Source organism: Camelina sativa, chromosome 18 (genome assembly GCF_030686135.1).
Source record: "Camelina sativa cultivar CO46 ecotype springtype chromosome 18, ASM3068613v1".
Classification (NCBI taxonomy): Eukaryota; Viridiplantae; Streptophyta; class Magnoliopsida; order Brassicales; family Brassicaceae; genus Camelina; species Camelina sativa.
The window spans coordinates 16,658,632-16,670,676 of record NC_141897.1 but is presented as its reverse complement, the minus strand read 5'-3'; the positions used below and the strand labels follow the sequence as shown (position 1 = coordinate 16,670,676).

Below are 12,045 nucleotides of genomic sequence, written 5' to 3'. Positions count from 1 at the left end.
TACCATTCAGCAAATATAAATCGTAGTGGTGCAGTCCAAATAAAGCAGAAACAAGACCGCAGCGGACCAATTGCGGACCGCTTTTACATACAAATAGAGTTGGTCCGCAGCGGTCTGTAGTCCGCAGCGGTCTGTAGTCCGCAGCGGTCTGTAGTCCGCAGCGGTCTGTAGTCCGCAGCGGTCTGTAGTCCGCAGCGGTCTGTAGTCCGCAGCGGTCTGTAGTCCGCTTTAAAAATGAAGCGGTCCAGACCGCAGATGGATTTGGCCGTCCTAACCGCAGTTACCATTCAAATTTTTAGTACGTGACGAAAATCCAATTGGGTTTGCAGAATTGTTGGTTCAATTTTGTACGGGAAAATAAACCAACCGGTTTGATTTATCTATGCGGTGACTGTTCGTTGAAAGATTTGGTAACCTGTCACGGACTCATATGACGACGTGTCACCCAACACTTTCTTCCTCCCAAAGCAACAACAACAAACCTTCAAACAAATTACAGCTTTTGCCACCAAAGGCCAAAAAAGAGAAGAATAATATTGGCTAAAGACACCTTGTTGCCGCCTTTCTCTCATCACCATTAGCCTAAGACTTGTCTCTTCCTCCAATATTTCGATGTTTCTCTGAACATTTTCACTTTTTTTTTTTCTTGGGGAAACATTTCTGAATATCTTCTGATTTGTTTCTCCCTCCAATGGCGCCTCGTCTTTTCGCATGTTTTGGCGTCAGAGGATCTTCAACTTCCACCACCACCAACGGGAAAGGCGTTTCCGGTCATAACGCGGCTGTTGTAGCTGCGGATGTTCCCGTAGGTGATGGACCTGTTCTTGTTCAGCTTTTCTCGTCTCAAGGATGTAAAACTTCCCCGGAGGCAGAGATGCTCGTCTCGCGTCTTGGTCGCGGTGATTTCGATGGAAAGATCCGAAGAGATGGTGTATCTAGTGGTTCTCCGGCGTTGGTTTTGGTTTTTCACGTTGATTATTGGGATCATGTTGGATGGAAAGATCCGTATGGATCGAGTCAGTGGACGGTGAGGCAAAAGGCTTATATCGAAGCGTTGAATCAAGATACGATGTTTACTCCACAGTTTGTTGTTCAAGGTCGTGTTCAATTTCTTGGGAATGAAGAAGAGACGTTGCTTAAGTCTATTGTTGAAGCTCCTAGGTTTCCTTCTCCGGCGTTTCGGGTGAGTAATTTCTTACATTGTGTCATGTTGATGCATGGAATCTATATGATTGATTTCTTACTAGTTACTACACTATGTGTTATTTTACTAACGTGAACGTTAATGGTTCAAGACTCAATGAGTGTTTGTAGCGTAACACAAGACTTTGTGTCCAAGGCATTACACTCATTAATTTGTATATGTAATGTTGTTGTAACATAAACATGAATTTGGCTATGGTTTATCAACATCTTCATGGTTACATTGTGATATCAAGATCAGTGAAACTGTTATCTTGTTTTTTTTTTATTTTTTATTAGGCCACATTCCAAAGACCAACCTCAGAAACCCTTCAAGTTACTCTCACAGGACCTTTGAGGATGAAAGTGGACTCGCACGGGATGGATATAATGGTGGCGCTATACGAGAATGGTTTAGTAAACGATTGTCCTCGAGGAGAGAACTCAGGAAGAGTCTTGTCCAATGACTACGTCGTGAGAAAGCTAGAAAAGTTATGTAACGTCAAAGATTTGACGGCGAAGAAGATTGTCTCAGGGACGGCTCATTTCACGGTATGGGATGGATTCAACAGTGCTAAATGTGGTGTCGCTGTTTTTCTACAGAACTCATCTCTTCAAATTTTCGGTACGCAGAGATTTCAATTGCCTGATGAGATTTGACAAAAGAAACAAAAATTCTGAATCTATCTGTGAAAATGAAATTTCCCTTTTTGTGTGTTCGTTCATATTTGGATTATTATTGGAAATTTGTCACTCTCGTTTATAGGCATTTTGCTTTGTCTAAAATCTTTCAGTTTTCTTTCCTTCTAAGTTATGCTTTCCCACTCAAGTTTTAGGATAGTATTGTACTAATTGATTAGTTTTTAGGTGATAGTTGACTAACATCATTTTTTTGGCCGATGTTTCCGACTTCGATTTTGTCAACGGAAAAAAAATAATTCTAATGCAAAATTATACTAAGATATAACCACGACATTATCTTAGTGGTTTGTGGGGTGTTAATCCGCTGCATGTTGACAATTTTTTTTTTTTTTTGACTTGCGTTAATTCATTAAGTTTTGTAGGGACGATAATAATTGAAACATAATAGTGAAAGTTATTGGAACGTGTCCTACTCGTACAACATTATCCACGCAGCACAACTGAATTAATTCATTGAAAGAAACGCATGTCAACGGACCTTTTCCTTCTGTGTCTAAAACATTTGAAAAGTTACTAACTTTTAGTTACATTGAACCATTAACTTGAGATCCGCGATTAATACTATCCGACTATACAAATAGTTCTTATCTAACTAATCCAAAAATATGTAACATACTTTTTACAAAAGGAAAATCATACAGAATTGATAAACAGCGTCATATATCTTATCATTATATTTTTATTTTTTTAAGTCCGTGCGGACGAGTCGCCGACGACTACTATGTCTCTCAACTTGATGCAAAATCATTTAAATAACTGTTTCAATATGGATATGGTGTCTCTTTATGCAAAACCATATAAGAAAATGACTGGTTCGACTTGGAAGGTGTTATAGTCTCTCTAGTCTTCTTTTTTAGCTCAATTATTCAATTTATCATCACTTATAACAGAAATAAAAATGTAAATGAAACAAAAGTGCAGTGAAAATCAAACTTACCAATTTAGCCGAGTTCTTAAAGGCTACTCCTTAATTATAAATTTTAAGTAATCCTAACTTTAGTTTTAAAGATAATCTAAAAGAATTTGCTATCTGAATATGAGAAAAATACAAGAAAAATACAAGAGAGAAAATCATTTAATTAGTTTTACTTGCTACCACATTTGTACGTGTTCAATGCGTCGTGGTTTCTTTTTTTTTAACGTTGCTTTAATAATACACCATGAAATCTAACGTTACGTTTGGTTTCTTTTTTTTTTTCGAAATTTTTTAAGTCTTTTTCCTCTCTTTTTCTACTTTTATTTTATTAAAGCCTGTTTGTGTGTGTGTATTAGTTTTAAATATAAAAGAATTTGGAAAGGTAAATAAGCAAGGTTTTTTCGATCATTAATTTCAATTCATGTCTTTATATTTTCATATTTATATTATTATTATTATTATTATTATTATTATTATTATTATTATTATTATTATTATTATTATTATTATTATTATTACTATTAGTATTATTATTATTATTACTATGATTCAGATCCCCGCGATGTCGCGGGAGAAGTATTTTAGAAAAAAAGTAAATAAATTTAAAATTTAAAACTATACATTAATTATGAAATCATTTGAATGTAATAAAATAGTTTGAATGCATAATATTTAAACATAAACTTTTACTAAAAACACAACCATCAAAATGAAAACTTATAAACAAAAAATATTATGTAGAATAGATGTAACTTTGCAAATAATATTGTTTAAAATTATGGTAGAGAGGTACAATTAAAAAAATCATAATGACAAAGCGATCGTAACTGAGAATATTGAATTAATGATTATTATTATTATTATATATATGTAATGTATATGATTTCATATCTTTATTACTTTTTTTTGTGATAACTTAGGAGTGATTATAAAGGTTTGTTAGGGCCAAAGACTAATCTTCTGGAGTCGGGAAAAACTATGTTAAATTTCAAAACCCGTGGCTAATATTACTCGAACCCAGATGGCGGAACTTTGTGTTTATGATCGGCATACATGTGAAAACACTAAATAAAAAATAAAATGCATAATAATGCATAAAGTTATCCTTACATAAAATATACACTCTTAAGTAGATATGCAACTTTTAGCTACTTAAAGTATAGCAAAATGAGAGGGACTGTTATATAAAACATTAACTAATTGACTAGTTCTTTATTTTTCAATCAGTACGGTTCGTCCGATCGGATCATATATCGCTTGCAGTGTTCGAATTACGACCGATCATATATCAGTTGTAGTGTTGGAGCATATTCTAGAACAAACTTAAATATCGTTTTGAACATATATTATTAATAAAATCGAGAAAGAAGGACGAGCAAGCAAATGATGTAACGAAGTTTGAAAATCGTGAACAACAATAGAAATTCATACGAAAGAAGAAGAATAAACTTTAAACTTATAAAAACTAAACTGAAAGTGGTAGCTGGTTAACGAATTGACATGCGGAAGACTTACATAATTGATAGTTTATGTTATGAAAAGACTTGCATGATTGACAGTTGCAAATTATAAACGAAAACTAATAAATTTGAAACGACGTCCCAATTGTGTTCGTCAAAATTTTCTATGACAGCGATTATATTTAATGTTCCTAAGAAGACAAATTATTGTGCTAATTAAATTTTAATATTGGGTTGTAGATAGAACCAGGCAATAAACAAAACCTACCCATAATAATTTACAGCATTTCCTTTAATTTAGTACTTAAGAATTAAATAATATTTGACCAGATTGTCTGGAATTATTATTATTATTATTTTTGTCGTCTTGGTAATTATCATTATTAATTTATTTTTAATATCTTACTTTTTTTTATTGTTACAAATAGAATTATACATAGGAAAAAAAATTACACTGATCAATAGAACCTATTGATTATAAAGCTTATGAATATACATTAACAGATCCATATAGATTCCAAAAAATCTGAAATAGTAATAAGTTTTACAATATCAAATCAAAACTCCTTAATCGACTTGTCAAATCATCCATTTTGGATTGAAATGGTTTGAATGGTAAATGTGGTTAGAGAGGCCAAATCCGTCTGCGGTCTGCACTGTTCTATTTTTAAGGCGGATGTCATTAATTTACCTAACTTAGTAAAAACAAAATGCATGTCTACGGTTATCAGTTATTGACTTATTGTTGTTGTTATGTAATATATAAACTCTGGTGTGATGCCCAACTCAAACTGAGAGTTTCAAGCACTTTGATCGGATTTCTAAATTCAATCAGCACAATAATATAGCTTGCTTCTGAAAATTTTATAACACTTGGATCCATTTGCATTTATTTAACTTAAGTTTTTTACTCGATCAGAGTCATTCTTTACATACTTCCGTACTTGATTTTTTTTTCTCTTTTCTTTTTAGGCAAATCCTTTTCTGTTACCAAAATTTTACAAATAAACATATTCATTGAATATCAATGGCTACTATTTACATACTAGTATTAAATTAATTGTATAGTGATGACTAATGAGTAAAACACTAAACATACACGCAACATAGCTATCTTGAAAACAAACTTAGCTATCTTGAAAACTGTTCGATGATTTGAGACAAAGGGACCAAAACAAATGGAACCTTCCTCACAAATCTATATGACATATACGTCTTCATACACCACCCATATTATGCCACGTGTTCTCACTCCATCGAAATTAATTAGTTTAGGGTTAATAGAGATGGGATTAGTCTCATGCTCTTTGTTTGTTTACTAAGGACTTTAAAAATAGAAAGCAATTTTTACTAGCTTTTGTTTTGTCAACATAATAAGCTGTTCCTTTTATTTTTTTTCTACGTATTTCATCAAGAAAAGACACGTATTTAGATAGATGATGGAAGGACGGTACCAAATCATCTTGACTTGACTTTGCATATTCCATATATATTATATATTTTTGTAAATACATGTTCATGAAAAAACCATAATTTCTTTTTGATCAAGTTCATAAAGCTATTAGCCTCTCTCTCTCTCTCTCTCTCTCTCTCTCTCTTTCTCTCTTTAGCTCTCTCACACATGACATTTGGAAAACAGATGGGAAAATCTTCAAGCTCGGAGGAAAGTGAAGTGAAGAAAGGGCCATGGACTCCAGAGGAAGACGAGAAGCTCGTTGGCTATATTCAAATGCACGGTCCCGGAAAATGGCGAACCCTTCCCAAGAACGCTGGTAAGTTTCCACCCCAACAAGCAAAAAATAGCAAAATTTTGCGATTTGTATTTACGTTTACGTTTAAAGTTTAAGAACAATGATTAGCATGTCTTATATATCACTACAAGAAAACATGCAGTTTGAGACTACAGTTTGTGACTCTTTTTTTGGTCACAAATAATTGTAACGTTTTTGGGACGAATTTATAACTAATAGAAGACTACATAAACAATGGTTGCAAAATAGTCCCAAAATTACGACAAACAGTTGTAGTCTCCAAATCGTCTCATATTTGTGACTATTATAAGACTATTATAAGACTATATCATTGAAATCCTAAAATAATCGTAAATTGTGACGAATTAGAGACGCTTTTTATGATCGGGAGTTTCAGTAACAAAAGTAGTCCCAAATTTGCTACTTATTTGTGACTTTAGGTATTTTCTTTATATCAATTTTTTACTCATTAATTTAAGAAATATTTTTTATAATTCTACGAGTGATTGTCGAATCATATATTTTTTCTTTTCCTTTTTGGAGGCTTTAATTTTTTTTTGTTTGTCTCACAAAATAGTGTCGCAAAACGGTCACATTTTGAGACTATTTTGTTAATTATTTGTGACTATTTTGTGATTACATTGCTACTAACACCTGAGATTGTGACGAATTTGCTTCTTTTTACTAACTTCTAATAATTGTTTATGTATATTCAACAATAATGAATTATAAAATTTGTGAATGTATTTATTTCTACATTGGTATGAATCACTCTAGACAATGAATCATCATTATATCAAAAAGAAATATAATTTCAAATGTTTAGGAAAAAATATTTGCAACTTACATAACATGTATAAGTATTACATGTGATTTCTATATCTTGTTTGTGATTGTTTTGTAATTTCTAACTTTACTTACTATATCAAGTTTTTACTTATTACACTCATAGATAGTAGTTATAATTCTTAATATGAGTGCTTGTAAAATCATTTGCAAAATTTTGTGGCCCTTAAACTTAAAATTTGATATGTATAAGTTTGTGATTCATAGAATAAGGTCACAGTTACACTTTGCGACTATTGTACTAATACGGTCACATATTTGCGACTAGTTTGCCACCACTTTGCTACTAACACATGAGATTGTGAGGAATTTGCTACTTTTTACCAAGGCCTAACGAATTTATTTATACATTCAACAATAAAGAATTGAAAAATATGTTAAGTTATTTGTTTCTACATAGATATGAACTATTTTAGACACTGAATCATTCTAATACCCAAAACACTTTAATTTCCAATGTTTAGAAAATATATTTGCAACTTACATATATAACATGTATAAGTGTTACATGTGATTTTTATGTAATATTTGTGATTTTTATGTAATTGCTAATTACATTGAGAATTCTAATCTGAGTTGTAAAATCATTTGTAAATCTTTGTGGCCCTTCAACTTAAAATTTTATATGTATAATAAGTTTGGACTATAAGTGCTTTTGAATGCTTATTACCAATTTTTGCTAGTCATTTTTTATTTTAATCATAATTATAAAACTCGAATAATGTAACTCTTATATATATATATATATATATATATATATATATATATATATATAAAACAGAAATCCATCACTTAAAAAAAGCCAAAATGTTTTCTTTATAAATCTAATTGAAATCTAATAGATTAAAATTTAAATCTAAATCAATTCTAATACTTTATAAATCCATACCCCCAATATCTAAATTATAACATAAAATGAAAGCAAATTACCAAAATTTATCAAAGAAAAAAGGGGAAAATTTCTCATTGGCTATTCTTAAATGGCAAGGATTGTCATTAGTTTATTATCCACCATTGATGAAGTCAATCCAACGGACAGAAATCATCTTCTTTTCTCCTTCCCTTCTACTCATCGTGTCTTCCCCTTTCTTTCTAAAGAAAATCAATTTTTGTTTTTCTCTCTTTTCCTCATCTTCTCTCTTTGTCGCCTTCTCCTCTGAAGATACCAAAGGAGCAGAGTTAAACGTGGTTTCTGTACCGGCCGTCGGATCTAATACAGCAACCGCGTCAGTGTAGACAATGGAAACAAGTTTGTCTCTTTTTCTCTCTCCGTTCTTAATCTGTTTCTGAACCCATCGTTGCTGAGAATAGATCTGGAGAAATTCTATGTGTTTTAATTATTTATTTGATTTGTATTTTAGGTCTCAACCACAGATCTGAAGAATCAGTGTCAACAACGACTTCAGAGGTGTTGAATCTGAAGACCCTATTGTCAACGACGACGTCAGAGGTGGTGGATCTGAAGATCCTAGTGTCAACGATGTCGGAGATGATGGTGGTTGCTCGCACCGTTTACCACCACCACTACATTTCGAATTTTCTGCCAGTTCACCATCAATACATCTCGATTTCTCCACAGTCGCATCTCTGGCACTCCGGCCGCCGCCACCGTTTTGTTCTCCGTCGCTGTAATAACACATCTCCGGCAGATGCCAATCTATAGATATAGTTGTATAGATATATTGTATATATATAATGAATTTACGAAAGAAATAAAAACTACTTTTAATTTCATTTTCTTGTATAAATTTTTTATATTTTTTTTTACTTTTTTTTATGTAGTTTGTCGCAAAAGGGTCAGGAATATATGACTACATATTGATCTTAATGTAGTCGCAAATTTAAGACATAAAATGAGGTCACATAGTGGTCAGTATTTTGTGACTATATCGGGACCAATAAATTTTGCGACCAAATTTTAACGACCATTCAAAATAGTCACAAAATAGTCATATATAGTGCATTTGTGACCATTTTAGGATGATTTTTGGAGTCCCAAACAGCTTGTTTTCTTGTAGTGTATCTACATATAGTCGATAATAATATATAGTACCACTTTTCTTTGTTTTTTTTCTTAATATATATCAGCTTTATGAGCCACTGATTATATCATTTCAATGTTAACATTAGTGTTTTATTACAATTAAAACGTAAAATTCATGGTTCTTATCATATATGCATGTGAATCTTGAAAAGGGTTAAGAAGATGCGGGAAGAGTTGTAGATTGCGATGGACGAATTATCTAAGGCCCGATATCAAGAGGGGAGAGTTCTCTCTTCAAGAGGAAGAAACCATCATTCAACTCCATCGTCTTCTTGGAAACAAGTTAGTCTATATCTTAATTCAATTTTCCTATTTTCATCATTTATGTGTATAATTGTTAATATGTATGATTAAATTAAGTGACATGACCTAGTTTTCCACTACTACACCTACTTCATTTGGACTTCCATGTCTTTATAATTTTGTTATAATATTACTTGCATATACTTATATAAATTGTACTAAAAGACAAGATCATAAACACTATATCAAGGTCAAATGTCTAAAGCTAAGCTAAGCTTGCAATCTTCAACTCTTTACGCAGCTAATATCTTAGCAAGTCAAAACGATTTATACTTCTCTTTTTAATATCTACTTAAAAATCTAACTCAGTTTCTTTCTCTTCTATAGATGGTCTGCCATTGCTATTCACCTGCCGGGAAGAACAGATAACGAAATCAAAAACTATTGGAACACACATATAAAAAAGAAACTCTTACGAATGGGGATTGATCCGGTGACTCATTGTCCCCGAATCAATCTTCACCAGCTCTCTTCGTTTCTCACCTCATCACTGTTCAAATCTATATCACAACCGATGAGTACTCCATTTGACCTCACTACTTCAAATATTAATCCGAATATCTTGAATCACCTCACTTCCTCTCTCAACAACGTTCAGACCGAATCATACCAACATCACCAACCAAACCAACAGCTTCAAAACGACCTAAACACTGATCAAACCACTTTCATCGGTTTGCTCAACTCAACAGCACCAGTTCAATGGCAAAACAATGGAGAGTACTTGGGAGACTATCTCAGTTATACCGGTTCAGGTGATCCATCTAGTAACCAAGTCCCTCAAATCGGAAACCACTCACCGGCCGCATTTGTATCCGACCAAATTAACGACGGTGAGACTTTTAAGGACGGATGGAATTTTAGTTCATCAATGCTTCTGGGAACTTCGTCGAGTAGCTCGACACCATTGAATTCGTCTTCGACTTTTCATGTCAATGGTGGAAGCGAAGACGATAGAGAGAGTTACGGTAGCGACATGTTGATGTTTCATCAGCATCATGATCATAATAATAATGCTTTGAATCTATCATAGTGTTTTATTTCTTGATCTTATTTGGTTTATTTTTATTTTTGTGGGTTTGTAATTGTGTTACATGTACTTTTGTACTTTTAAGAGCTTAGTCTATTATTATTGTGATGTGTTAATGTTTTTTTTCCTTCTACTTTTTGAATACGAAGAACTTTCAATTTGTTTACATAAATGGCCTTAAGAATTAAGGTGGTTGATAAGTGTGTGAAGTGTTTCACGTACTTAGTATTTTAGTAGCTAGCCAGTGTACAACTTATTTTGGCTTTGTTTGTGCATTCTACTAGTTGTTTTTTCTACAAGTTTCTATTTGTCTACTCTCAAAAATTCATAAGGATTTCGTTGGTTCCTAAATTTGTTTTTTTTTTTCAACATCTTTTACTAATTCAGTTCAAAAGGAGTCAACCGGAAGAGATGTTAGTTATAAAGGTAACACTAAACAGTTCAGCAGGAGCTTTTCGTGCCCTAAAATCCGCTTGAACATTTGCACTTCAAAGAACTAGAGAAAGAGAAAAAGAATTGAACTCCTCCATATCGCCCGCAATATCTTTTAGATAGATTATTGAGAAAGCTAGCTACCCGGAAGGGAAAAACACCATGTTCACAAGATCTAAGCAATCCGTGAGAAAAACGATGTTAATAATATCAGCTCCAATCATTCATCACATAGCCCATAGATTTTTGTTAAATCTAAAGCAAAAACATTTGTTATTAGATCTTTTATACCAGCATTAAATTTAAAATGTGTATGGGTAAAACATGTTAATTCAAAATCAGTCATAATTTATTTATAAATTTATATGGGGTCTATCAATCAATAAAGAAATAAAACGTAACCCCTATATATAGAATTTTGTTACATATTATATTATTTTAAAGCTTATTGTGTCATTTATCTTTGCTTTGTTTTGCATTTTCTTACACTAATTTTTTTTTCTCTACGTCGAAGACCTTTCCATTTGTTTCGTCCCAAAAGGTCATAAAATGGTTGACAAGTGCGTAAGTGGATTACATACATACTTAGTATTTTAAGTACTGTATCCTTTATCTTGGATTTCTTTTGTCTACTTAATTGTTGTTTTAAAATCGAAGAACGTTTCATTAGTTCAAAAAGGTCTTCTACTTGTACGCACTTCCCTATACTTGTACTATCTTGAATTTTGATGATTAAGAACACATTTGGTGGAGTATGACATAATAGTGATTGAATTTAATTGGTCATATAGACTCATAGAAGTTTAGTTTTCAATTTCAACATAAAAGAACAAAGCAATCGTCGACTTGTATTCCTTTATGTTTAGTTTGTATTAAGAAAAAAACATTGAATAATAAGACACCTTAAAGGTAGATTTAAATAGTTATCCACTAGAAGAAAAGGTGTATGAGATTCATACACTAACTAGTAGATACATATATATAGTCAAGATTGTTCAAGACACCAAACCCAATTTATAAAACTGTTCATACAGTGAGATGAGATATATAGTCAATCTTTGCTTTATCTATTTTTTCTTTTGTCTTTTTTATTCATGCACACTTTTTTGGTGTTATATGTTAATGGCTTAATGCTAATACGATCATGCATTAAATTAGTCAACCTGATCGCTATTATCTTTTGTATAGTAAAATATTCATTCTTATCTTAGGTAATAATGATTATCCCTTTATATTAATTATGGTTATCTTCAATATTTATCAGTTACAAAAGCTGTTACGAGGTCCACCATTGTAGCAAGATGAAATGACGTAACAAAATTCATTTAATTTCATAACGGTGCTTGTAGCATATTAGAAGAAAAAACTAAATTTGCTAC

General features: G+C 32.2%; 2 protein-coding genes and 1 long non-coding RNA gene across 3 annotated transcripts; all 3 read left to right on the top strand.

Annotated features, from left to right (window-relative positions):
• Window positions 1-495: 495 nt before the first annotated feature.
• On the top strand, window positions 496-1,968 carry LOC104761448 (uncharacterized). Its single transcript, XM_010484529.2, has 2 exons — window positions 496-1,183; window positions 1,483-1,968. Exons 1-2 carry the CDS (start codon window positions 692-694, stop codon window positions 1,840-1,842), a joined length of 852 nt encoding a protein of 283 aa, XP_010482831.1. The 5' UTR covers window positions 496-691; the 3' UTR covers window positions 1,843-1,968.
• Window positions 1,969-5,786: 3,818 nt separating this feature from the next.
• Window positions 5,787-10,406, top strand: LOC104761447 (transcription factor MYB102-like). The gene is made up of 3 exons (XM_010484528.2): window positions 5,787-6,032; window positions 9,054-9,183; window positions 9,532-10,406. The coding sequence occupies exons 1-3, from the start codon at window positions 5,882-5,884 to the stop codon at window positions 10,235-10,237; spliced, it is 987 nt and encodes a 328-aa protein (XP_010482830.2). The 5' UTR covers window positions 5,787-5,881; the 3' UTR covers window positions 10,238-10,406.
• On the top strand, window positions 7,896-8,591 carry LOC147922990 (uncharacterized). Its single transcript, XR_015589024.1, has 2 exons — window positions 7,896-8,106; window positions 8,219-8,591. It is a non-coding gene; the product is annotated as an uncharacterized LOC147922990 (long non-coding RNA).
• Window positions 10,407-12,045: the final 1,639 nt, after the last annotated feature.

Excerpts from the sequence above, each read along its gene's own strand:
- LOC104761448 (XM_010484529.2), top strand. The coding sequence starts at position 692 with ATGGCGCCTCGTCTTTTCGCATGTTTTGGCGTCAGAGGATCTTCAACT. Across the intron at positions 1,184-1,482 it reads TTCCTTCTCCGGCGTTTCGG|GCCACATTCCAAAGACCAAC; the intron begins GTGAGTAATTTC and ends ATTTTTTATTAG.
- LOC104761447 (XM_010484528.2), top strand. The coding sequence starts at position 5,882 with ATGACATTTGGAAAACAGATGGGAAAATCTTCAAGCTCGGAGGAAAGT. Across the intron at positions 6,033-9,053 it reads AACCCTTCCCAAGAACGCTG|GGTTAAGAAGATGCGGGAAG; the intron begins GTAAGTTTCCAC and ends AATCTTGAAAAG. Across the intron at positions 9,184-9,531 it reads CATCGTCTTCTTGGAAACAA|ATGGTCTGCCATTGCTATTC; the intron begins GTTAGTCTATAT and ends TCTCTTCTATAG.